We start from the raw sequence: 26,320 nt of genomic DNA, 5'->3' as shown, positions 1-26,320 counted from the left end.
GTGATATCACACTCTTGTGGTCTGGAAGGATATATACAAGGTGACTGAATGGTGGTTACCTGTGAAAGATAATTTTAGGTGATTATTAGTTCCTTTTTTCTTTTTAAAGATTTTATTTATTTATTTATTTATTTATTTATTTATGAGAGAGAGAGAGAGCATACAAGCAGGGTGGAGGAACAGAGGGACACGGAGAAGCAGACTCCCCACTGAGCAGGGAGCCCAATGTGCGGCTCGATTCCAGGACCCTGAGATCATAACTTCAATAGAAGGCAGACACTTAACCAACTGATCCACTTACATGCCCCAGTTCTTTCTTTCTTCTTATTAGCACTTCAAAATATTCTACAAGTATTGCTTCTATCATGTAAAAATTATGTCAAACCTAGATTATTTTAGATGGAAATACCAATTTTCCAATTTCCAGTTTCCAAATATCAAATTCCAATTCTGTGAAAAACAGATTTAAATGAGGAGGAAATGCAAGCAAAAAGTAAGCAGTGAGGATACCACAGGAAATGAAGAGAATAATTATTGGGGAAGAAAACAACATGACAGAAAAAACAAACAGAACGTAGTAAAAGATGAGATACAGAATGAAAGGTGATAGAGGAAAATCGTCAAGAGTATTTGTACGATGGCTTGCTTGCTCTTTCCTTTCCTATTCATTTGAGTGTTTACTGAGCACCCAATCCCACACAGGTATTTTTATTGGGTACTGCTACCACTAAGAATGGAGAAAATGGGAATCAATAGGTCGTTCTGGGAGAAGGAGAGGCAATGATGATGGCCTGGAAGTTGCTGAGAGACAAGATGAGTATCACTAGTTTGACATGAGTAAACAGAAGACTAATGCAAGAATGAGTCTGAATGGAACATATCAACAGAAAATCTAGAAACATACGGCAGATGAAGCCAAAGCAGTGAGGAAGATCAGAAGGAAAGGATTCAGAGTCATTTATTACATAATCTAGAAGGAACCATTTAACCTTTGCCATGGTTGCCTGATTTCATGATTAAACTGAAATAATAATGACTGTCAAGGATTAAGTGTGAGGTACTATATACGAAACGACTTTAAAGAGTATAAAGCACGATAAGAACTTAAGACATAATCAATGTTTTGCTGTCACAAATTGAAGGGTGGAAAGAAGGACAAAAACATTCATTTCCCATTACATATTTAAAAAGTAAAGACTTCTTTCTCAAGTGATAACTCCAAGTCCTATATTTTTCCTATTTCTACTCCCCAGCGCCTTCCTGTCAACTTTGCCAACTTTTTAAAAAGGATACACCAAAAATACTTAGCAAAGATTAGAGGGACTGCCTGAGCAGAGCTCTCCTTTCCAACTCACTGGGCATTACATTACAAGAGAATATAATTAGAGAAACTTGCCTAACTTTGGTGGTGGTATCAGAGTCTGAAAAACTAATTTTAAAACAAGGCTGTTAAGACAGCAACATTAAAATGGAATTTCTTTAAATAGCTACAATTCTATTTCTCTTTGTAGTAAACTAAAAACATGAATACCATTTACTACTTGATCCTAGTCAGTAAGCCTAAGTTTTGAATTCCACTCTTTTTTGCTTAAAACAACAGGAAAAAAAGAAGGTGGGGGGAGGAGAATAGGAGTCAGCAAAAATGAGCTTAGACTGGCTTTCCCACTTAGCAAATTATTAACCACTTCCAGGTTTCTACATTTGTAAGATGAAAACTGTAATATGAGTCCTATGCTTTCACTATTCTTGCAGTTGTCATTTCATATTATTTATTAGTTTGTTCTCCCACCAAACTGAATATTCCGTGAGGACCATGTCCTTCTTTTTGTTCAGTAGTATGTTCTCTGCATCCAGTAAAGTGGATGGTACAAAGCAGGGACTAACTGAATCTAATGTTTGGATGTCCCAAGATGAAAGTGACAGCAGAGGAAATTTACTTAATTATTGATCTATTTTCTTGTATCTTTCTGAGCAAATGTCTTCAATTTTGATTGTCTAATTTAGTAATATTTTTCCTTTATATTGGTGCTTTCTGGTTCTTGTTTGAAAAATCTTTGCCTATCCTAAAGTAACAAAGATACTTTCTTCTGTTTTCTTCAAGAAGCTTATAAGCTATTATATTTGTATCTCATTCATTTTGAGTTAATTTGTATATATGGTACAAGGTAAGGGTACCGGGGCTTGTTGTTGTTGTTCTTTCCATATGGGTAGGCTTTCTAGGATTACTAGTTGAAAAGACTTCACTGAATTTCTTTGGTGCCTTAGTTGAACCATTTTTGTGTGGGTCAATTTGGGAGCTCTTTATTCTGCTGCATAAACCTGTCTATCCTGTAGTACCAGTAGCACACTGTCTGGATTACTTTCACTTTATAGCAAGTCCCAAAATCAAATACAGCAAGTCCTCCAATTTCGCTCTTATTTTTTAAAAATTGTTTTGCTATTACAGTTATTTTGCATTTTCCACACATTTTATGTTAGCTTTTCGATTTCCACAAACATTCCTGCTGAGATTATGTTGAATCTATAAATCAATTTGTAGAGAACTGACATCTTAACCATATTAAGTCTCACTGAACATGGCATATTGATTCATTTATTTAGGTCTTTTTAAATTACTCTCATCAATGTTTTATAGATCTCACACATCGTTTTTTATATTTTTATTGAATTTTATTCACAAATGTTTAGTTTTTTTTTTTTTTTTTTTTTTTATTCATGATAGGCACACAGTGAGAGAGAGAGAGGCAGAGACACAGGCAGAGGGAGAAGCAGGCTCCATGCACCGGGAGCCCGACGTGGGATTCGACCCCGGATCTCCGGGATCGCGCCCTGGGCCAAAGGCAGGCGCCAAACCGCTGCGCCACCCAGGGATCCCACAAATGTTTAGTTTTTGATGTCACTGTAATTTTTTTAAATTTGATTTTCGAAATGCAGTACATGCAATTGATTTTTTAAAGAAGATTTATTTATTTGAGAGACAGAGAGTGTGATGGGGAGGGGCAGAGAGAATCCCAAGCAGACTTGGCACTGAGTATGGAATCCAATGTGGGCTTGATCTCATGACCCTTGACCTGAGCCAAAACCAAGAGTTGGCTGCTCAACCAACTGTACCACACAGATACCTCCTGCCCCCTGCAATGGATTTTTATAAAATGGCCTTGTATACTATGACTCTGCTAAGTTCACTCATTAGTTCTAGTAGTTTAGTCAATCTCAGAATTTCCTCTATGGTCATATCATCTGCAAATAAAGACAGTTTTACTTTTTTTCTTTATAAATGTATTTTTTTATTGGTGTTCAATTTGCCAACATATAGAATAACACCCAGTGCTCATCCCATCAAGTGCCCCCCTCGCTGCCCGTCACCCATTCACCCCCACCCCCCGCCCACCTCCCCTTCCACCACCCCTAGTTCGTTTCCCAGAGTTAGGAGTCTCTCATGTTCTGCCTCCCTTTCTGATATTTCCCACTCATTTTTTTCTCCTTTCCCCTTTATTCCCTTTCACTATTTTTATATTCCCCAAATGAATGAGACCATAAAATGTTTGTCCTTCTCTGATTGACTTATTTCACTCAGCATAATACCCTCCAGTTCCATCCACGTCGAAGCAAATGGTGGGTATTTGTCATTACTTTCTTTTTTTCTAATCTTTATATCTTTCATGTATTTTTCTTGCCCTACCAAACTGGCTAAACTTCCAACACAATGTTGACTGAAGGGGTTAGAGCACACATCTTTGCCTTGTTCCTTATATTGGTGGATTGATTTTGCTATTAAGTGTGATGTTAGTTATAGATTTCGTGTATGTGATCTTCACCAGTTTGAGGAATTTCTCTATTTCTAATTTCTTGAGATTTTTAAAAATCATGAATGGGTTTTGAACTTTGTTTTCTCTGCATATATTGATATGATCATGTGGCTTTTCCCTTTTGATCTACTAATATAGTTAATTACACCAACTGATTGTCAAGTATTTCACCAAAAGTACATTCCTAGGAAGGGAAAACTTTGATCATGATATATTATCCATTTTTATATGTCTAGATTTGGTTTGCTAATATTTTGTTTAGTATTTTTGTGTCTATACACATAAAAGTCTATAATGTTCTTTATCTGTAATGTCATTGTGTATTTTGAGTTATCAGGATTATGTTGGCCTCATAAAATATATTTAAAAGATTCCATCTTCTTTTTTGGTAAAAGTTTTTGTGAGATTGGTAATATTTCTTCCTTAAGTATTTGATAGATTTCCCTAGTAAAGCCACTCTGGCCTAGAGTTTTCTATATTCAAAGTCCTTAATGATAAATTCCATTTATTTAACAGATGGCAGGTTATTGAAATATCCTCTTACTTCTTGTAGTCAGTTTTGTTAATTTATGTTTTTCAAGGAATTTTCCCATTTCCTGCAAGCCATCAAAGGCACTGGCATAAACTCCTCTACTAGCATATAGTAATATGTCCTAATTCTCCTTTTAAAGTCTATAGGATCACGGCAGCCCGGGTAGCTCAGCGGTTTAGCGCTGCCTTCAGCCCAGGGTGTGGTCCTGGAGACCCGGGATCTAGTCCCACGTCGGGCTCCCTGCATGGAGCCTGCTTCTCTCTCTGCCTGTGTCTCTGCCTCCCTGTCTCTCTGTGTTTCTCATGAATGAATAAATAGAATCTTAAAAAAAAAAAAGTCTGTAGGATCTGCCGTGACATCTTCTTTCATTCTTGATATTAGTAATTTGTGTTCTCTCTCTTTTTGAAATCAGTAGAGCTTAGGAGCTTATCAATTATATAATATATATGACATACATATTTCTTCCTCCATGCATTCCTATCTCAGTAACATACCACTGTGTACAAAGTATACTGTCTCCCCAAGTAAAGTGTGAATGGGAACTCTTTCTCAGTCTTGTTCTTGCCTGTATCCTTGCAGCTGGCAAAGAGGAGGAGGTCAGTGAATATTTGTTGAATGAAATAACCACAAAATTGAATGAAATAACAAAAAAAAATGTTTAAACAATAAAACCATCAACTTAGGGACGCCTGGGTGGCTCAGCAGTTGAGTGTCTGCCTTTGGCTCAGCTCAGGGCGTGATCCCGGAGTCCTGGATCAAGTGCCACATTGGGCTCCTTGCAGGGAGCCTACTTCTCCCTCTGTCTGTAACTCTGTGTCAGTCATTAATAAATAAATCAAATCTTTAAAAAAATAAAACCATCGACTTATCACTGAATTTAAACAAGATCTTTAAGGTATCTCAATTTTAACATAAAAACACAGGCATCATTTGCAAACAATGAAAACAACATCATTTCTATTAAAAGTTTTAAAGTAAAAATAGTTTCTCCTAGTAACCTCTATGCTAAATTGCAAGAAAAATTTGAGTGACCAAAATCAATATAGGGAGTTGAGAGAACGACCTATTTGAACAGAAATCTCTTTTAGAATAAGAATAAAGAGCTAAAAAAATTGCTGTCACCCAACAGATGGCTAAAAGCACATTTTCAGAACCTCTTAACCACCCACCAAGCACTCATGTAACAAGAAATGCAAATAGCAGTCCCTGCTCTCTTTCTATGAACCCTACCTTGGGTCATTTCAAACCTTCAAGCAGCTCCTCTCTCACTGCCAACCAGTACTTTCCCACTTTGATGCCACTAGGTCAGGGCTTCCATGGAGTCAGGTGCCCATCTTCCTTCCTTTTTGAGATACTGCAACTAATATTTGATGACACAAGATTATTTTTCTTTCACATGCTCTTCACATATTTAGTTTTATAAGTTCTAAGATCCTTATTCTAACATTTACACTATTTTTCTAATATTTTGTTAAACTGACTTTCAGTTGTGTGTGAACCTAACTGAAAACATTTTCTAAATTTTACTTTTTTAAATTAAAATATAGTTGACATACATTATATTAGTTTCAGATGTACCTTATAATGATTTGACACTTGTATACATTGATAAATGATTAACACAATAAGTCTATTTTCCATCTGTCACTGTACAAAATTGCAAAATTTCTTTTTTTCTTGTGATGAGAACTTTTAAGATATACTTTCTTAGTAAATTTCAAATTTGAACTCTAATAGTATTGACTACACTGCCCACACTGTACATTACATCTCCATGACTTACTTATTTTATAATTGGGAACTTCTATCTCTTGATCCCTTCCACCCATTTCACCTTCCCTTCAAACCTGTCCCCTCTAGCAACCATCAATCTGTTCTCTGTATCCATGAGTTTTGTTTTGCTTTGTTCATTTGTTGTTTTTAGATTCCACATAGAAGTGAAATCATATGGTTTTTGTCTTTAACTTATTTCACTTAGCATAAGAAGTTCATCTATGTTGTCACAAATGGCAAAATTTCATTATTTTTGTGGTTTAGTAGTACTACATTGTGTACAGGTGTATGTATATATATATTTCACATCTTTATCTATACATTAACTGATGGGCACTTCAGTTGTTTCCATATCTTGCTATTGTAAATAATACTGCAATAAACATAAAGCTGCATATACCTTTTTGAATTAGTGTTTTCATTTTCTTTAAATACGTACCCAGAAGTGGAATTGCTGGACCATATGGTAGTTCTATTTTTCATTTTTTAGCATCTTCCATACTGCTTTCCATGGTGCCTATATCAATTTACATCCCACCCCAATAGCACATGAGGTTCCCTTTTCTCCATATTCTTCCCAATTTGTTATTTCTTCTCTTTTTGATAATAGCCATTCTGACAGGTGTGAGGTGGTATCTCATTGTGGTTTTGATTTGCATTTCTTTGATGATGAGTGATGTTGGGCATCTTTTCTTACACTTTTTGGCTAACATTTTTCTTTGTAAAAATATCTATTCAGATCCTCTGCCCATTTTTTAATTGGATTGCTGTTGTTGTTGAATTGTAAGAGTTCTTTACATATTTTAGATATTAATCCCTTATTTGATATATGATTTGCAATATCTTCTTCCATTCAGTACATTGCCTTTTCATTCTGTTGATAGTTTCCTTCACTGTGGAGAAACTTTTTAATTTGACATAGTACTATTTGTTTATTTTTACTTTTGCTGTTCTTGCTTTGGGGATAAGTCCAAAAAAACATCACCAAGACCAATGTCAAGGAGCTGACCTCTTATGTTTTCTTCAGGAGGTTTATGGTTTCAGGCCTTAGATACAAGTATTTAATTCATTTTAATTAATTAATTAATTTTTGAATTATTTTTTGTGTATGGTGTAAGACGGTGGTCCAGTTTCACTCTTTTGCATGTAGCTGTCCAGTGTTCCCAGCACCATTTGTGGGAGAGAATTCCCTTTCCTCATTGTATATTATTGTCTCCATTGTCATAAATTAATTGATCATATATGCATGGGTTTATTTCTGGGCTTTCTATTCTGTTCCATTGATATTTAATGGTAACATATTGTTTTGATTACTATAGTTTTGTAAAGCTTGAAATCAGGAAGTGTGATGCTTTCAGCTTGTTCTTTCCCAAGATTGCTTTAGCTATTCAGGATCTATTGTGGTTCCATACGAATTCTAAAAAGTTTGTTTTATATCTGTGAAAAATGCCTTTTCAATTTTAATAGGAATTTTGGTATATTAAATGTCCATTTGCTCTGGGAATGTGGACCTCTTAAGCAATATTAATTCTTCCAGTCCATGAATATGTAATCTTTCCATTTATTTGTGTCTTCTTCAGTGTCACAGTTTCAGTGTACAGGTCTTTCAACTCCTTGGTTAAATTTATTCCTAGGTATTTTATTATTTTTAATGCAATTGCAAATGGGTTTATTTTTCTTAATTTCTTTTTGATAGTTCATTGTTAGTATATAAAATGCAACAAATTTTTGCAGATTGATTTTGTACTCTGCAACTTTCCTGAATTCACATATTAGTTTTAACAGGTTTTGGTGGAGTCTTTAGGGTTTTCTATACATAAAATCATGTCATCTGCAAATAGTGATAGTTTCACATCTTCCTTTCCAATTTGGATGCCTTTATTTCTTACTGCTTAAAAGCTATGGCTAAGATTTCTAATACTATGTTGAGTAAAAGTGGTGAGAGTGGGCATCCTTGTCTTCTTTCTAATCTTAAAGGAAAAGCTTTCAGATTTTTGCCATTGAGTATAATGTGTCACAGTTAACTGTGAGTTTGTCCCATATGGCCTTTATTATGCTGAGGTATGTTCCATCTATACCCACTTCATTCAGTTTTTTAAAATCATAAATAGATGTTAAATATTGTCAAATGTTTTGTGCATCTATTCAGATGATCATATGATTTTTACCCTTCATTTTTTAAGGTGTTTGTGTCACATTAATTAGTTTATGGATGTTCAAACATCCTTCTTTTTTTTAAAGATTTATTTATTCATTCAGAGAGAGCGAGAGAGAGGCAGAGACACAGGCAGAGGGAGAAGCAGGCCCCATGCAGGAAGCCCGATGCGGGACTCGATCCCAGGTCTCCAGGATCACAACCCAGGCTGCAGGCAGCACTAAACTGCTGCGCCACCAGGGCTGCCCCAAACATCCTTCTATATCTGTAATAAATCCTACTTCCTCATGGTTTATGATTCTTTTAATGGGTTGTTGAATTCAGTTTGCTAATATTTTGTTGAAGATTTTGCATCTATGTTCAACAGTGATATCGGCCTGTAATTTTCTTTTTTTGTGGTGTCCTTGTCTGATTTTGGTATCACAGTAATACTGACTTCTAAACATGAATTTAGAAGCATTCCTTCCTCTTCAATTTTTAAAAAAAGTTTGAAAAAGATAATATTAAATCTTTGAGCATTTGGTAGGAATCACCGATGAAGCTACTTAGTCTTAAACTTTTGTTTTGTTTTTAGATTTTTATTTTATTTATTCATGAGAGATATAGAGAGAGGCAGAGACATAAGCAGAGGGAGAAGCAGACTCATCACAGGGAGACCAATGTGGGACTTGATCCTGGATCCCGAGATCATACCCTGAGCCGAAGGCAGATGCTCAACCACTGAGCCACCCAAGCGTCCCTTAAACGTTTGTTTGTTGAGAGTTTTTGATTATTGATTCAATCTCTTTACTAGTAATCTATTCAGATTTTCTATTTCTTCATGATTTGGTCTTAGAGGATTGTATGTTTCTAGAAATTCATCCATTTCTTCTAGAATATCCAATTTTTTTGGCATATAATCATTCATAATAGTCTCTTATGATCCTTTGTATTTCCTTGGTATCAGTTGTAACTTCTCTTTCATTTCTGATTTTATTTGAGCCCTCTCTCATTTTTTTCTTAGCTAAAGGTTTGCAAATTTTGTTTATCTTTTCAAGATACCAAGTTTTAATTTCATTGATCTTTTCCACTGCGTTTTTAGTCTTTATTTCTGTTCTATTACTTCCTTCCTTTTACCAATGTTTTCCTAGTTCCTTTAGGGAATAGATTGTTTATTTGAGGTTCTTTTGTTTCTTGAGGTAGACCTGTATTGCTATAAACTTCCCTCTTAGAACTAGCTGCTTTTGTTTATTTGAGGTTCTTTTGTTTCTTGAGGTAGACCTGTATTGCTATAAACTTCTCTCTTAGAACTAGCTGCTTTTGCTGCATCTCATAGATTTTGGTGTATTAAATGTTCATTTTCATTTGTCTCGAGGTATTTTTTTATATCTCTCACTGACCCACCGGTTGTTCAGTAGCATGTCTTTTAATCTCCACACATTTGTGATTTTTCCAGTTTTCTACTTGTAATTAATTTCTTGTGTCATACCATTGTGGTTAGAAAAGATGCTTGACATGATTTCAACCTTCTTGAATTTACCAGGTCTTGTTTTTCAGCCTAACATATGTCTACCCTGGACAATATGTACATTTAGGTTCCATGTGCACTGAAGAAGAATGTGTATACTGCAGCTGTTGGTGGAATGTTCTAATAGAACTCTATGAGTTCTATTAAGCTCATCAGACTAATTGTGTCATCTAGTGCTGCTGTTTCTTTATTGATCTTCTGCCTGGATGATCTATCCATTGATACAAATGGGATATTAAAGTCCCCTAACATTATTGTATTGCTGTCATTTTCTCCTTTAAATTTATTAATATTTGTTTTTTTAAAGATTTTATTTATTTATTCATGAGAGACACACAGAGGGAGAGAGAGAGAGAGGCAGAGACACAGACAGGGGGAGAAGCAGGCTCCATGCAAGGAGCCTAATATGGGACTCGATCCTGGGACTCCAGGATCATGCCCTGGGCTGAAGGCAGGTGCTAAACCGCTGAGCTACCCAGGCATCTCCTTAGTATTTGTTTTATATATTCAGGTGCTCCTATGTTGGGTGCATAAATATTTACAAATGTTATATCTTCTTGCTGAAGTGAACCTCTTATCATTATGTAATGCCCATCTTTGTCTTTTATTACAACTTTTGCTTTAAAGTCTATTTTGTCTGATATAAGTATAACTACCCCATATTTCTTTTGGTTCCCATTTGCATGAAACATCTTTTTCCATCCCTTCATTTTCAGTATGTGTGGGTCCTTACATTCGAGTAAGTGCCTATACTCTTATAGGCAGTATATAGATGGGTCTTGTTTTTTAATCCATTAGCTACTCTGTCTTCTGATTGGAGAATTTAGTCCATTTACATTTAAAGTAATTATTGATAGGTAGTAATTATTGCCATTTTGTTCATTGTTTTTGGCTGTTTAATATTTCTCTCTGTTCCTTTGTTCTCGTTTTTTTCCCTCGTGGTTTAATAATTTTCTGTAGTGTTATGCTAAGGTTCCTTTTTCATTTTATTTTCTGTGGATGTACTATAGGTTTTTTGCTTTGTGGTTATACCAGGAGGCTCACAAATAACAAGCTAAGAGCACATTAAGTTTAGGACACATTCTATTTTATAACAAGCTAAGAGCACATTAAGTTTAGGACACATTCTAAAACTTTGCCATTTCACTTATCTTCCCCAAGTTTCATGTTTTTGAGGTCACATTTTACATCTTTTTATTTTGTGTGTACCTTAATTAGTATAGGTATAGTTGTTTTTACTACTTTTGTCTTTTAACTTTTACATTAGCTTTGTAAGTGATTAATTCACTACATTTACCTTTAACGGTGAAAATTTTACTTTCACATGTTTTATTGTTACTAATTAGTCCCCTTTCTTTTCAGCTCAAAGAAGCCCCTTTAACATTTCTTGTAAGGCAAAAAAAAAAAAAAAAAAAACATTTCTTGTAAGGCTGGTTTAGTGGCACCGGATTCCTTTGGCTTTTGTTTCTCTAGACAGCTCTTTATCTCTTCTTCAATTCTGAATGACAACCTTTCTTGGTAAAGTAGTCTTGGTTGGAAGCTTTTTCCTTTTAGCATTTTAAATATATTATGCTACTCCCATCTGGCCTATTAATGTTTTTGCTGAGAAATCTGATAGTCTTATGGAGGTTCCCTTTTATGTATGTATGTTGTTTTTCTCTTAATGCTTCAAAAGTTTATTTTTTTAAAAAATTGTTATTTAAATAAACTTTGGGTCCTAACCCAAATTAATAGAAATTAGTCAGATTTGGTCTTTACTAAGCACTTGTAGTTGGTCTGTAAAGCACGCACAACCTATATAGAAAGTGTTTATGAAAATTGCATTTCATATGGTTTTTATAATTTACCCTATAATAAAGTCTTGTTGCTCTTTAAATTACCACTGTTGCTTAAGTACCAATTTCAATTATTTTTAAAATCTGTTGATCCCCATTGTTTTCTGCAGTATTTGACAAATATCTATGTCATTTGATACAAAATTATGACAGAAAGAAAGAAAGAAAGAAAGAAAGAAAGAAAGAAAGAAAGAAAGACAAGACAAGAAAAGAAAGAAAACAATTGTCCCATCTTCTCTGGGACTTATTTTCCACACCTATAAATGGGGATAATTGGTCTTCTAGATTACAAAGAGAGTCAAACGATGTTAACTATGAGAGCCCTCTATAAATTAGAACACGTTAAATGTTGGGTAATGCTGATATAAATATTAAACAGTATCCAATAAAGAGTCCTTATACAAGGTATTCAGTGTTCACAAATGCCTTTTTGCAACAGTCATACCATTGTTGACAGAAAATGTGTTAATCCCAGTATCCTAGTGATTTCATATGCTCTTTTCATTTGGACTATTCTGATATTTTAGATTTTTCCTTTAGAATGTGGAAAACATATTGAATACCTTTTCCTGGGTGTAAACACCTTGTGATTTTCTGTTCCCTCAGCACTTAATTCTGTTATGATAGCACCTCTCACAACTCCTGTCTCCACTAGACCCATAGTAGAGCCTAATTTACCGAAAAAGGTAATGTTCTCTACCAGTTTTTAAATTTCACACACAAAAATGGTATTCACAGATACACAAGTGAAATTTTACCACATGAAATACTCTGGGTTTTTTTAGAAATGATATTGAAAAAATTATCAGCTTTATGACGGAAAATATTTTGAAGGTTGCATGACCCACAAACAACTTTTTTTTTTTTTTTTTTTTTTTTTTTTTTCAGAGAGAGCACGAATGGGGAAGAAGGGCAGAGGGAGGAGGAGACAAGGAATCTAAGCAGGCTCCATGCTCAGTGCAGAGTCTGATGCAGGGCTCAATCTCATGACCCTGGGATCATGATCTGACCCAAAATCAATCAGTTGGAGGCTTAACTGCCTGAGCCACCCAGGTGCCCCCTAACAAACAACATTTTAATCTTTCTCTGCACATCATGTGACAATTTATTTCTTTAATAATGCAGTTTTAGTTATTTGTCCCAAGTATAATATACTTATCCATAGATTTATCATTTATGAAAATAATTATAAACCATTATTTCCTAAAATGTACACCAAGGAGAAGATGCTCCAGAAAAAAAGCCGTTGTAATCTAATCTATTATTAGATTATAATATATAAATGTCACAACCTATATTCATCTTCTTAGAAACAAAATGGCCCTTGGTATCCATGACCAATAACTTCTTTATACATATATGAGTTTGGACTACTCTCCCAATTTCCTCTATGTTTAAAATATTTTGGAACCTAAAAAAAAAAAAAAAATCTGTGCCTCTTTAACTGGAATTTCCCCAAGCTGTTTAGCCATAGTGTGTCCTTTTCTTTTTTTTTTATATATATATATATTTTTAATTTTTTATTTATGATAGTCACAGAGAGAGAGAGAGAGAGAGAGAGAGAGAGAGAGGCAGAGACACAGGCAGAGGGAGAAGCAGGCTCCATGCACCGGGAGTCCGACGTGGGATTTGATCCCGGGTCTCCAGGATCGCGCCCTGGGCCAAAGGCAGGCTCTAAACCGCTGCACCACCCAGGGATCCTGTGTCCTTTTCTTCTCCTTGTGGATATCTCTCCAGTAGTAGAAGCAAGAAGATACAAGAGTTTAAAGGTACACTTTAGGCTACACATCCCCATCTACTGAAAAAGCAAAGAATGACTTCTTCACCAAAGTACAAGAGGTCCTAGACACAAATGCAGAGGAGGATGGAAAGGGCAAACCCACACCTGAGAGATTCTTAGCCATATACAAGTTAGAGGTGGTGGAAGGTGACGTCACTGTATTTCTACCACGGTTTTTAACAACACACACTGAATGTATGTGGTAAGCCTCCTCTTGCCCCTTTGGACAGTAGCCAGGTTTATTTCAGTATAAGAGCTATAGAGCTAACAAACTGATGAACCTAAGAGATAGAATATCGCTGTCCTCTTTGCACAAGTTGATAAATGACTCATAGCTTCCTGAGATGAAAAGGAAGATTCAAGCTCACCGCATACACGAGGGAACACCAGAGAGTTCAGATGAATGAAGTCACTTCAGGAAGTAGCTTTCTTAAATACCTCGGTAGCATGGAACAAAGAGAGGTTGTAATAGTCAAAATAACTGTGGGATTTTGGATCCTTGAGCAAAATTTCACAAAAGATTCCTTTTTGAAAGCATAAAGGAAACAAACTGCCATCCTATCACATTTCAGGAGGTCTGGGCCATATCCGATAATAATAGGCAATGACAAGACACTGTTATCCCAATTTTATAGATGCTCACACTGAAGCAACCTGTTAAAGCTATGAAACTAGCAGGAGGGGATGTCAGAATTTGAAACCAGAGCCTGTCACATCACTTCTTGTTCTACAGAGAGGTAACAGTGGAGTGACGAGTAGCTAACAGATCCCCTGCTTTGACTCAAGCCTGTTCTCTCCCATCTCACCAACGAGCCCACAATGAAGGTCACACTAATGGACTAAAATTATTCTGTCTGCAGGTTTTATAAAATCGTATTTCAAGGCACACAGCCTCTTTAAAAATTGGATTTAATTTAAAGTGTTGGGGCACTTTTGACATTCACTGATTTTGACGAGCCATCCCCAATTAGTCTGAATCAGGGAGATTTTACTTTCACTTAACCTTCCATTATGACAAGAACATAAGGAAAGCAAGTGTGTCACTGGTAACGGTCGGGCATAGCGTCAAGACAACGCACTCTAAGCACTCAGTCCTCATGGAGCAACATACAGGCAGGATCCTTTTATTTCTTTGCACCACAAGGCCCCATAGTGTTCCGCAGGACAAACGTACCCCTCTTACCCTGAAATTACAGACCCGCCTTCAAATTCTAGAGTTGAGCCTATTTTCCCTACATATACGTCATAACACTGGATTTTCCAAAACAGTATCTTCAATCAAGTGTAAAAATGTAATCGCTCTAATCGTACTACATATATCTTAGAGTTATATTCTGCTCCATTTCATCCAGTAAGTGAGCATAACCAAGGTTATTTGCCAAATTCAGTGATTTAAACTCATGCTTAAACTAGCTACTCAGAAATTACCTCCTGGCCAAACCAAAACATCTTTTTTTTTCATATAGATTTGCAAAATTATTTGGCTACAACTGTTTTAGGGTATATTTAGTATATAATATAATATACTAAAATTACACCCCAAATTGTGGTAGCCAAGTAAGGTCTCTCAGCAGATCTAATCTTGGTCTCAGCGATAAGGAGGGAAAGGGGCTTAGAACTTCATAGGCAATTTAGCAGGAATTTGTTAGACTGCAGGCTCCCTGAAAATAGGTCCTATTCACTGTTCTTTCCCACATGTGTATTAGGAACACGATAAACAATAGCCTACAGTAAATGTTTACTGAGGAAGTGGACAGGAACATGAATAGCAAACCCAAAGAAAAGCATCCTTATTTCAATGATACATATTTGGCTAGGCCAAGAGGCAAAGGTTCTCTCTGGTTATGAGAACCTCCGAATATTCTCAACCATTTCAGAAAGCCTAATGGAAACCACACGTTTACTTTAACATGAGATTGCACAGAGCAACTAAAAGGTCAAATTTCCTTTGCTTTAGCACACTTTATATCAAGTCACTGTAATAAGACTAGTTCTGTGTAGGTACGAAGCTGGGGAGGAAAATGCTCCTGCGTTTCTCTCTGAGTTTTTCTTAAGGTGGAAGACACAGCGATCTGACTGGGACAGATTTACAAATGAATAGGGTCTCTGTGTTTTCAGAAACCAAGCACACACAGGGCTGTAGCTCTCTCTCTCTGACTCCTCACTCAGAGGCAGGGGTAAGAAGATTTGGGCTTGGGCTTGACTTCTCACTTTTCTTCCTCTTTTTTCTAATGCTTCCACAGTCAAATATAGTAGTAAAATTTTGGCAAAGGAGGCCTGGTCCTAGTTGAGGGCTGAGTACACATACACATATATATCCCTTGGAAACTGCACAGGGATGGAGGACTGGCCCAGGCAGAATTCCCAGGGGGGGCCTACCCATCCTATCACACACTACCACAGCCACAGTGAGGTCACGGCTACCTAAGGTGCTTTATCTAGGAAGAACATTCCGAAAATAGAAGTTGATAGGCAGTGACAGATCACTTCGGACAGTTGTGATTTCTCCAGCCACAAGTCTAAGGGAGTGAACTGCACAACATTCCCAGGTGTGAGAAACTAACCCAGAGAGGAGGGCCATAACTTGGGGTTGGCAGACCAGGGTGCTAATCCCGGCCCCACCAAACCTGCTAAACAGCTGTATCTGCACAAGGCATTTCCCCTTTCATGGTCTCCTGTCCTCAATGGTCAAATGAGGGTATTGGATTACTAGATAATCTCTGTTTCCCTTCCAGCTCCAGCAGTCTACGATTCAGTGAATGACAACTTTGTCTGGTATCTTAAGCACATGTCTTTTGCTGGAGCCAACACAGACCATTTGCAAGACACATGCTTGTTAGCAAATCCGAATTCAGTGTTTGCGGCACAGACCCTGCCAAAGGATTCTTCAAGTCATCTGATATTCAAGATATAATCTAATAGATGTGCTCACCATCCCTGGAGAGCTGGCACATAGGAAGCAGATTCCACTCAATTAATATTTACTGAGCACCTGCAGTGGGGATTTTGACATATATTATCTCATTTAAAAGCCTTTCCTCAGTTTTTCTATCTTGACAGAAGCATTAGCAGTCTCTCATGTCCAGTGTTTTCCTAAACTTATGCCAATAAACTATCAATCCGGGGATCCCTGGGTGGCGCAGCGGTTTGGCGCCTGCCTTTGGCCCAGGGCGCGATCCTGGAGACCCGGGATCGAATCCCACATCGGGCTCCCGGTGCATGGAGCCTGCTTCTCCCTCTGCCTGTGTCTCTGCCTCTCTCTCTCTCTCTCTGTGACTATCATAAATTAAAAAAAAAAAAACTATCAATCCCTTTCAGATGCTTCCATTCTAATCTTTACACTAATACTCAGCATCCAGAGCACAATCCTAGGCCTTGTCATCTCCACTCCTAATGTTTTGCTTCATTAAATAACCACTTATTAAGGAATCCTTCCTCCACTTGACAGTGTTCTTGTATTTTTTTAAATTAAACTCTGGATAAAGATATTGTTTACTGTACTACTTAGTATTCCTCATCTAGGAGCCCAGGAGGTTCATGATTTTGGGGGGAGTGGAAGGTGGAATCTTATCACCATGGGTAAATATGTCAGCTTCCTTTAATCAGAAATTGAAAACTGTAATACAAAAATGTCTCTTGTTATCTCACTTAAAGCCTAAATTAGTGTCCATTACAATAATCATGCAACACATCTCAGATACTTCATGGCATCTAGTCCTCGACCTTCTTAGCCATCCCAAGTTCTCCTAGAAGTAAATGAGCAAATAAATCCTGGGAGATTCCAGTTCTGTGACTGAAACACAGGCCATGGATGTGAACCATGCTCCCACTTGTGGCTACACTATGTCAGGTGTAGTATTTCATTTCTGAGTCAGTGTCCTCAACTGTGGAGAAGGGGCCACACTGATTCCTAAATCATCATTTCTAATGTGATCCTCCTTCATATAGAGTATTTAGTACACTTCTTGCCTCATAAATATTTGGCAAATATGCATTTATACTAATGATATTTTGGAATCCAAACTGTCCTGCATTTCATTCCCATTCTCTTACTGATTTTACTGGTTAACTCTTTGTTTTCTCCAATCTACTGACCTATGTACAGCCTTTACACCATCTCTCACCCCTTCCTGTCCTTACTTTTTCTTAAATCCCATAGCTTATCATTACAGTCACAGCCGTGCCAACTTCCTCCACAGTATGTTCCTCTCTTTGTTTCCATTGCTCACCCACCTGGCTAAACCCTATCCTTGTTGAATCCTGCTCTCTGCTTTGTCTGCCAAGAGACAGTATGGTTTAAGGTATAAGGGTGGCAGCTCTGGAGTTCATCTTCCTAGGGCTCAAACACTGCCACCTAATAATACCTGTGGATCTTTAAGTTGCTTATCACTTCTGTAAAATGATGATGATAATAATAATGCCTGACTCATGGATATGTAATGAAATTGAAATGAGACTATATACTTAGACTTGCACTGACCATAGTAGGCACTCAGTAAGCCTTGTTTATTATTATTACTCTACATGTGAGTCAGTGGAATGAATTTAGGAAAATCACATACCTAGACAGACTGCTTAACCATAAATGGAAAACCACAGACATCAGATGGGCCCTTGATACTATCTAGAAACTCTATTCACTTTCTCCGTATGTTTGTTATCCTACTCTCCCAAAATACTGCACCATGCCTTCAACTCTCACTTCAACTCTCCTCCACGCTCAGCTGATGAATCCCCCTCCTGCTGCATGGGGAAGATAGAGGCCATTAGACAAATACTACTTCATCTGACCATCATCCAAAATACAGCGACCTGCATCTAGACCCATTTTCTCTACTTTCTCTTTAATTCAGTGTGAGAAAGTTTCCTCATTTCTGGCAAAGGCCAACCCCTGTGCTTGGGTCATCGGTCCCTCCACTGTGGCTTTCCCAGGAATGTTCTTCACCCTGCTCCAAGGGCAGTATATATGCCCTTCTATAATACCTCCTTCCATTAAGTGTGGTTGGAACTCATGACCCACTACTAATCAATAGAATATGGCAAAAATGATGGAGTATTGTTCTTGTGACTATAGTGAGTTATATGAGACTTTACCTTACTAAGACAGGCAGGCGTGAAGATTCCCCTTGCTGGCCTGATGAAGTAAGAGGTCATGCTGAAGAAGCCCAAGTAACAAAGCACTGTGAGGAGCAGGCGTGGGGGAAAGGGGATCTAGGAGCTGAGGGCAGCTTCCAGGCAAGAGCCAGCAAGAAGCTGGGACCCTCAGACCTAGATGCAAGGGAATGCATTCTGCTCACACCCTGAAGAGAACTGTAAGCCCATTCCTCCCCAGTTAGGCCTCCTGATGAAAACACAGCCCTCTCAACACCTTGATTGCAGCTCGGAGACTTAGCAGCTGATGTAATTGAGTGGAACCTGGACTCCTAACCCATAGATACTGTGAGAACTGTTGTAAGCCAAAAGTTAGTGGTAATTTGTTACACATCAATAGAAAATGAAAGCATCCCCCTCACACACCAGAAAATTCCCATAATGCTGTAGTACTTACTCTATTTGCCTTCGAGGTAGTCTCCCTTTTCTCTGCTCTCTTTTCCAACAAGACTTGTTGAAAGAGTTTTTTAAATTTCTCACTATGCCCTCATCTCCCATTCACTGCTCTGCTCACTGTATTCACATCACTGCCTTCAGATTCTTTTGTCAAGAATGCCAATAAGTTCCACATTACTTAACCTAAATGGATATGTCTCTATGTTTATCTTACTCAATACCCCAAGAGTATTCAACACAACTCACCATGGTCCACCTTTAGCATTATCTCTTCTCTTGGCTTACAGGACTTTACATTCTCTAGTTTCCTTTGACTTGTCTGGCTGCTGCTTCTCATTCACCTTTGCTGTCTTCTCCTCCTACACCCAAACCTGAACAGTGCTGTGCCCAAGTCTGGCCTAAGGCTGTCCTCTCTTGATCTACCACACTCCCTTTCTAGTCCCTAGCTTTCAATGACATCAATATGCTGTTGACTCCCAAATTTTTCTCTCTAGCCCTGACCTCTCCCCTCAGCTCCACAACCTACAGCCAGCTGTCTAACTGCATTTCCATTTACATGTCTTATGGTCATCTCAGACCTAACATGTCCAAAATGAACACTTGATTTTTCTTTCACAAAAAGCTGTTGTTCCCCTAGTTTTCTCACTCTCAGCAAACCGCACATGTAACAAACCTTCATACTAGAGCTTCTCATTCCTTCACCCTCCTCCCCTAATCCATCAGCAAGTCCTTGCAGGTCAATCATCACAATAGATCTGCAATTTGTCCACTCCTCTCTAACTCCACTCCTGTTAATCTAGTCCAAACTGCTCTCACATCTCACCTAGACTGCAGCAATAGCCACCTAACTGGTCTCCCTGCTTCTCCCTGCAGTCCTCTATAATCCATATAGCAGGAATTAATAAAAAAAAAAAAACCCACCTTGTATGCCATTACTGCCTAGGACTTTTCAAAGACTTCACACTCTAAGAAGTCCACCAAAGGGCTATGTTGCTGGCTACTATCTACCTCCCTGACATATTTCATACCTACCAAGTTCTAGCCATACTCACTTTTTTTTCCTTCCCACCCCAGGACTTTTGCAATTGTTATTCCCTCTGCTGGCAGATCTTCCCAAGCTACATGTCTCAGGTCTCAGATTGAATGTCTCCTCCTAAGGGAGGTCTACCTCACAGTATTTTTCTCTTCCCTCCTAGACTCTGTGATATCATGACTTCCCTCATAGCATGCATCACAATCTCCAGTGCCACACCTGTTTGTTTGTTTGTTGGATCGTTGCTATGACTCCTCTTACTAGATGTTAGCATCTGGAAGGTGTACACTGCTATGCTCCGGAATAGCACTTGGCACCTAGGAGATGCTCAATAAATATCTGAATAAATGAATGCATATACATATACATATATATTTGACATTTTATACGCATTAGAATAAATTGATCTTGTTATATAGTCCATTGGAAAATCTCTTCAGATACAGTGTCAAGATGTCATTAAAACAGCAAAAAATGGGAAGAATCATACCTCAAACTATTCAATATATACATTACTGAAAAGCTGTGGCCACAAAAAATGTTATAAAATGAAGCCCATTTTTTAAAAAATTTGATAAATCTGTTCGGAGATGTGAACAATCTTTTTTTTTTTTTTTTTTAAAGATTTTATTTACTTATTCAGGAGAGACACAAAGATAGGCAGAGAGAGAGAGAGAGAGACAGGAGAATCAGGCTCCATGCAGGGAGCCCGATATGGAGCCTCAATCCCACGACTCCGGGATCATGCTCTGAGCAGAAGGCAGACACTCAACCGCTGAGCCACCCAGGCGTCCCAATCTTTTTTGATCATGTGAATTATATCACACCCCAGTTATTCTGTTTCTACAGGTTTGATTTTTTTCCTACATTGGGTTTACTTTGATCACAGAGCATAAATCACAATGAATTTTTCTGTCACAAACTACAAGCCCCAAGACTTATTTTCAGTATTGCTGAACAAAAACCGCTAAGGAATCACCGCTACTCTTGTTAATGTCACTGATGCCATGTGACTTAATTCCCAACCCAGTTATATCCTGTAGCCCATACAATGCAGGCTTTTTAGCAGGCCATGGTAATGAGTGTGCTCATGGTCTGGATTCCAACAAGCAACTGTCAAAAACTATCATCCCGAAAGACTACTTGCTGAGAATTTCTCACTCTTAGAGCTGGTACTTCCAGGGTGGTCTAGGAAAGAAATGTGTGCCTATGTCTATTCTGGGGATATTCTAAATGCTGATGTTTAGCATTTCTTTGGAATTGCAATTTCATGCTTCGAGCAGCTTCCCCCCCCCCCAAGCCCCACAAGATAAATAGTCTCTATTAAGCTCACTTGTTTATGTATTTTTTTTTCTTCCTGATATACCACGATCCTCTGAAAACTCCAGTAAATAGTTACTCAGTTGATTTTCAGAACCAGTCTTGAGGAAAAGCACTAACTTCATCGCCTACCACTTGCTGCCCTCAAAACTTCTTAGCAACATACACTGTGCATGAACCTCAACGTGGTTTGCTTTGTCCAATCGCAGGCCTGAAAGCCCAGCCAGTCAGTTGTGTAATAATAAACCCCTTATCTCCTGAAGATACACAAACGGAACGATCTCTCCGTGCTTCCCTGCACCGGAGAGACTTCACTACAATTCTCAGCAGAAACTCACATCCATTTTTAAATGCCAAATGATCCCCACTTTTCCCGATTTCCTCTTTCTTTCAGAATGTGCAATTCTGAGCAAGGAGGGGAACATTTTTTTTTTAAAAAAAGCCCCAAATGCTAAAACAATGTTTAAAGAGGGGAAGGGAAAGGAAGGGAGGGGAGGGTGGCGGGCACTGCCAGAAGCCTGCAAAATGCAAGCAGAAAGCAAGGGCTGGGGGTTCGCTTTGGGCTCACCGGGTCCCTCACAAACATCCGTGATGGAAACTCATCAACAATTGCTCTGGGATGAAGGCGGGCTTGGGAAAGGCTGGCAAGAGAAGCCGCTTGCTAGTTTCATTAAGCTTGAGTAGCCCGCGAAGCAGGGAGGACAGCGCTGCTCGCTGGGCGAAGAATAAAGCCCCCCCGGACCCCCCCCCCCCCCCCCCCGCCAACCCGCGCCCACCGGGTCCCGTCTCCAAGTTCCCTACCTCGCCGCGGAGGAGCGTCCTCTTCCTGCGCCCACACGGCACCACCAGCCCGCCCGGCCCCGGAGCCGCACGGGAGCGGCCGCCCCGGGAGGTGCGGGGGGCCCGGGGCGTGAGCTCCGCAGCCCCCCGCCCCCCCGCGCGCCGCCGCCGCCGCCGCCGCCGCCACACCCCCGGCCCCCGGCCCCCGGCCCGCGCCTCTCCCCTCCCCTCCCCCGGCCCGGCCTGGCCCGTCTCCGCCCCCCGCGGCCGCGGGTCCCGCGCGCCCGCCCTGCCCTGCCCTGCCCTGCCCTGCCCTGCCCCGCACGCACCTTCAGGGCGCCCCGCGCCGGGGCCCGGGGGACCGCACGGCCCGCGCCGAGCGGCGGGAAGCGCTCCTCGCCGTCCTCGTCGTCGTCGTCCACCTCGACGACCACCTCCTCGTCCTCGTCCTCCTCGTCGTCATCCTCCTCCTCCGCGCCCCCTCGGGGCTTCTCCGCCACCCGCCCGAGCCCCCTCCGCCGCCTGCTCCCGCCTTCCTCGTCCTCGTCCTCCTCCCCGAGCAGCAGCAGCACCGGCGACGAGGCGGCGGCGGCGGCGGCCCGAGGGGGGCCGGTCCCGGCGCTGCGCGGCGGCGGCGGCGGCCTCCAGCTCTCCGGGGCCGGGGCCGGGGCCGGGGCCGGGGCCGGGTTCGCGCCCGGGCCGAGGGGCGGGAGGCCGGGCACGGTGCCTTCCCTGGCAGGCGCGGGGCCGGGCGCCTGCAACGCGGCGCCCCCCCGGCGGCTGCCCAGGCTGGAGCGCTTGGCTAGACGCCGCGCCTGCATGCCTGACCGCGGGCTGCCAGCCGCGGCGCGAGCCGGGGAGTTTGTCCCCCTCCGCCGCCGCCGCCGCCGCCGCCGCCGCCGCCTCTTCCTCCCGGGCGGCCGCTGTGGTCGCAGGCGCCCCGGGCGCGCGGGGCTGCAGGGGGGCCGCGGGAGCCGCCTCCCCGGGCTTGCAGCTGCCACTGGCTGCAGAGGCGCGGGCGCCGCCTTCGCTGGACCGGCCCGCGGGGACGCCGGCGGCCGGCGGCTACGGCGGGGCGGCGCGGCGGCCGCGGGCGGGGGTGGGTGTGAGCGAGCGGCGCGCTGCCGCCTCCGCCGCCGCCGCCGCCGCCGCCGCCGCCCCGGAGCCGCGGGCCGCGCTGCGCTCCATGCGGCCGGCGGCCGGGCCCGCGCGCGCCTCTCCCGGGCCGCTGCGCCGCGCGGTGCTGGCCTAGGCTGCCGGCCCTCGGCGCGAGCCGCCTGTGTTGTGTGTGCGCCGCCCCCGCCCCCGCCCCCGCCTCGCGAGCCCTTCCTCGCCGCCCTGCGGCCCCCCGCGCAGACAAAACCCGGACTGGATTCACTTCCCCTGCCCTCAGCCTCCGCGAACGCGGCGCCTCCGAGCAGTCGGCCCGGGCGCCGCGGCCGAGGCTGCCCCTTCCGCAGGGTGGACGCCGGCGGGGCGGGCCGCGGGCCGCTGGGTCAGACCCGGACTTGGCAGGAAGAGCTTGGCCGCAGGTGGCTCCCCTGGTCTCTGCGGCGCACGGCGCGACGACTCTCGGCCGCGGGTGAAGCCCCAGAAGGTCTGTCAGTCTGAGACTTGGGGCCCCGTCCTAACGCGAACCGCCAGACTCCTTTGGGTTTCCGAGATGCCGGTTCCTGACACCGCCGGCCACCGTCTCAGTCCCTTTGACCGCCCCGTCCCTAGGCCCTGCCCATTGAGCTCCCGGGGCGACGCGCTAGGTCCGTAAGGGCGACCTGCTAGGTCTGTAAGGGCGACGCGCTGAGTCTCTAAGGGCGACCTGCTAGGTCTGTAAGGGCGACCTAATAAGTCTGTAAGGGCAACGTGCTAGGTCTGTAAGGGCGACCTGCTAGGTGGGTAAGGGCCACCCGCTGAGTCTGTAAGGGCGACCCGCTAGGTCTGTAAGGGCGACCTGCTAAGTCTATAAGGGTGACCTGCTAGGTCTGTAAGGGCGACGTGCTGAGTCTGTAAGGGCGGCCTGCTAAGTCTATAAGGGTGACCTGCTAGGTCTGTAAGAGCCACCCACTAGGTCTGTAAGGGCAATGCGCTGAGTCTGTAAGGGCCACCTGCTAGGTCTGTAAGGGCGACCTGCTGAGTCTGTAAGTCTTTCAGGGCCTGATGGTAAAGGCGACATTCCTAGAAGCCTTCAGCTCTCACCGTTCAGTCCGTAGGCCGCTGGTACCCTCGAGGCCTTTGGAGAGACAAACTGAGGCAAGAGTTCAAGCCTGCCTGGGTTTGTTATTTTCTAAAACTGATATCAAGTGAGGGTCTGAAAACCAAGCCCATAACCGTCTAACCAATGACACTGTCGCTTTCTGGGGATCTCTACGTGGGATAAAGAAAAGCGCGCTATCGTTTGGGATTAGGATATATAGCAAGTCGTTGTCTTTACATCCAAACCCTCCGCCCAATTCCGTCTTCGTAGCTGAGGGCTGAGGAGGATCTAACTCGCCAAATACTCTGGCAGGTGCCTCCATGAGGCCAGTGTGGAAGGTGTCCTCGCCTCAGCTTCCTTCCACCGTAGGAGATTTAACATCATGTGCCCTGCTAGACACTTGAAGGGAGCTCATTAAATGCTCACTTATGGTGTCTTCCAACTGTTGAACATTTCCACTGGGATGATGACAGAGACTCTAAAATGAACTTTTTGCTCTCCCTGAATCAGATTAGCTTCCCGATATGCCTATTTCAGGTAATGACACTCTGTAATCAGTCAGGCCCAGAATAGCGGTATCATTTTAACTCCCTTCTCTACCTTATCCCTAGAGGCAGGTGCCCACAAGTCCAACCCATTGTTCTCTCTGAAATGCCTGTCGCATCCACCGCTTCCTTCCATGTCCAAAGTTCCTATGGTATTTCGTGGCTTCAAAAGTGAAAGTTTCTAACAGGGCTCACTACACCCAGTTTCTCAAGGGACACACCCTCTCCTAAACCCCCTCCAGATAACACCACCAGATTCTTCTTCCCCCAAAATCCATTTAGAGGGACGCCTGGGTGGCTCAGCGGTTGAGCGTCTGCCTTCAGCCTCCGGGGGTGATCCTGGAGTCCTGGGATCGAGTCCCACATCGGGCTCCCTGCATGGAGCCTGCTTCTCCCTCTGCCTGTGTCTCTGCCTCTCTCTCTCTCTCTCTCTGTGGGTGTGTGTGTATGTGTGTCTCTCATGAATAAATAAATATTTTTTAAAAAAAATCCATTTAGATCACAGCGTATCCTGGTTGAACTTTTCATTTGTAATTATTCCATTCAAGAATTCAGAGGGAAAAGATAGTTTGAGCATTTTAACAGATGGGTGTGTTTGATCAAAAGCATGAGGCCAGCCAAAGCATGGCTGATTAGTATCAGGCAAGCCTGATACTAATCAGTATCAGTGAGTGTTTCCAAAGAATAAAGAAGGGTGACTGAAATGGTTTCATCCCAAATGCAAGAAATTTTCCTTGGTAGATCTGGGAGATGAGTTTAGAGAGAGGCAGCAGGATCTTTCTCTGACCAGGAAGAATGAATATCCAGGACAAGGAGTTGGCTGACAGATACGGGCAGGGTGATAGTAGGGGACGAAGCTGTGAGATAAGTGGGCTAGTGGTTAGGTATGTGGTCTCAGGAGCCAGAGTGTCTGGGTTTGAACCCTGGGTCTCGAACTTACCAACAATATATCACCACCTCACTGTGCGTTAGTTTGCTCATCTGTAAAATGGAGATAATAGTAGCACCCACCTAATAGTAAAGTTCTTTTGTAGGATAATGAGTTAATATGTGCAGTCATCTTAGAAGAGGGCCTAGCCTAAGGAAGGTCTATATAAAAGCTCATTATGTTAAATATTTTGATGGCATTATATAAACACAGTGACTTGGGTTACTCTCAAAGAGTAATGAGGTAGCTCTCCTTTTAGTAAACTCAGAACTGTCAATAACTAGCAAGAACATGCTTTTAAAGCCAACTACATCTTATCAAAAAGCTATGGTCAGGCCAAGGATAAAGCTTTTTACATCTGAAATTGCCATAGATGAGAGAGAGAGTAAATGTTTTCCTGAGAACTGAGCAGAAACACAGAGTTAAGTGAGTCTGTGATTATATTTGTGGATTAGTAGGAGAGGTGCTAATTAACACCATTGTACTTTCTTTCAAAATTGCTATATATGCTTTGAAATCAGCTTGTTCTTTTTCTTAGGTCACCTCAACAGAGCTCATACATACCCCCATTGGGCCTGAGAGACT

The 26,320-nt window shown here is 41.7% G+C and overlaps 1 protein-coding gene across 5 annotated transcripts in view; it reads right to left on the bottom strand.

Moving 5' to 3' along the window:
* Positions 1 to 22,952, bottom strand: part of ZNF704 (zinc finger protein 704) — a 253,690-nt gene extending 230,738 nt beyond the window's left edge. For 2 of the 5 annotated variants that reach the window (XM_077876458.1, XM_077876457.1), the window contains exon 1: positions 22,401 to 22,921. In XM_077876458.1, coding sequence (XP_077732584.1) covers positions 22,401 to 22,892 — 492 coding nt within the window. In that variant the 5' untranslated portion in view covers positions 22,893 to 22,921. Of the gene's footprint in view, positions 1 to 22,400 lie in introns of all 5 variants that reach the window. The other 3 variants (XM_077876459.1, XM_077876460.1, XM_077876456.1) reach the window with 3 other exon arrangements.
* Between the last annotated feature and the right edge of the window lie 3,368 nt (positions 22,953 to 26,320).

Source organism: Canis aureus, chromosome 28 (genome assembly GCF_053574225.1).
Source record: "Canis aureus isolate CA01 chromosome 28, VMU_Caureus_v.1.0, whole genome shotgun sequence".
NCBI classification, from domain to species: Eukaryota; Metazoa; Chordata; class Mammalia; order Carnivora; family Canidae; genus Canis; species Canis aureus.
This window is presented reverse-complemented; position numbering and strand designations above follow the sequence as displayed.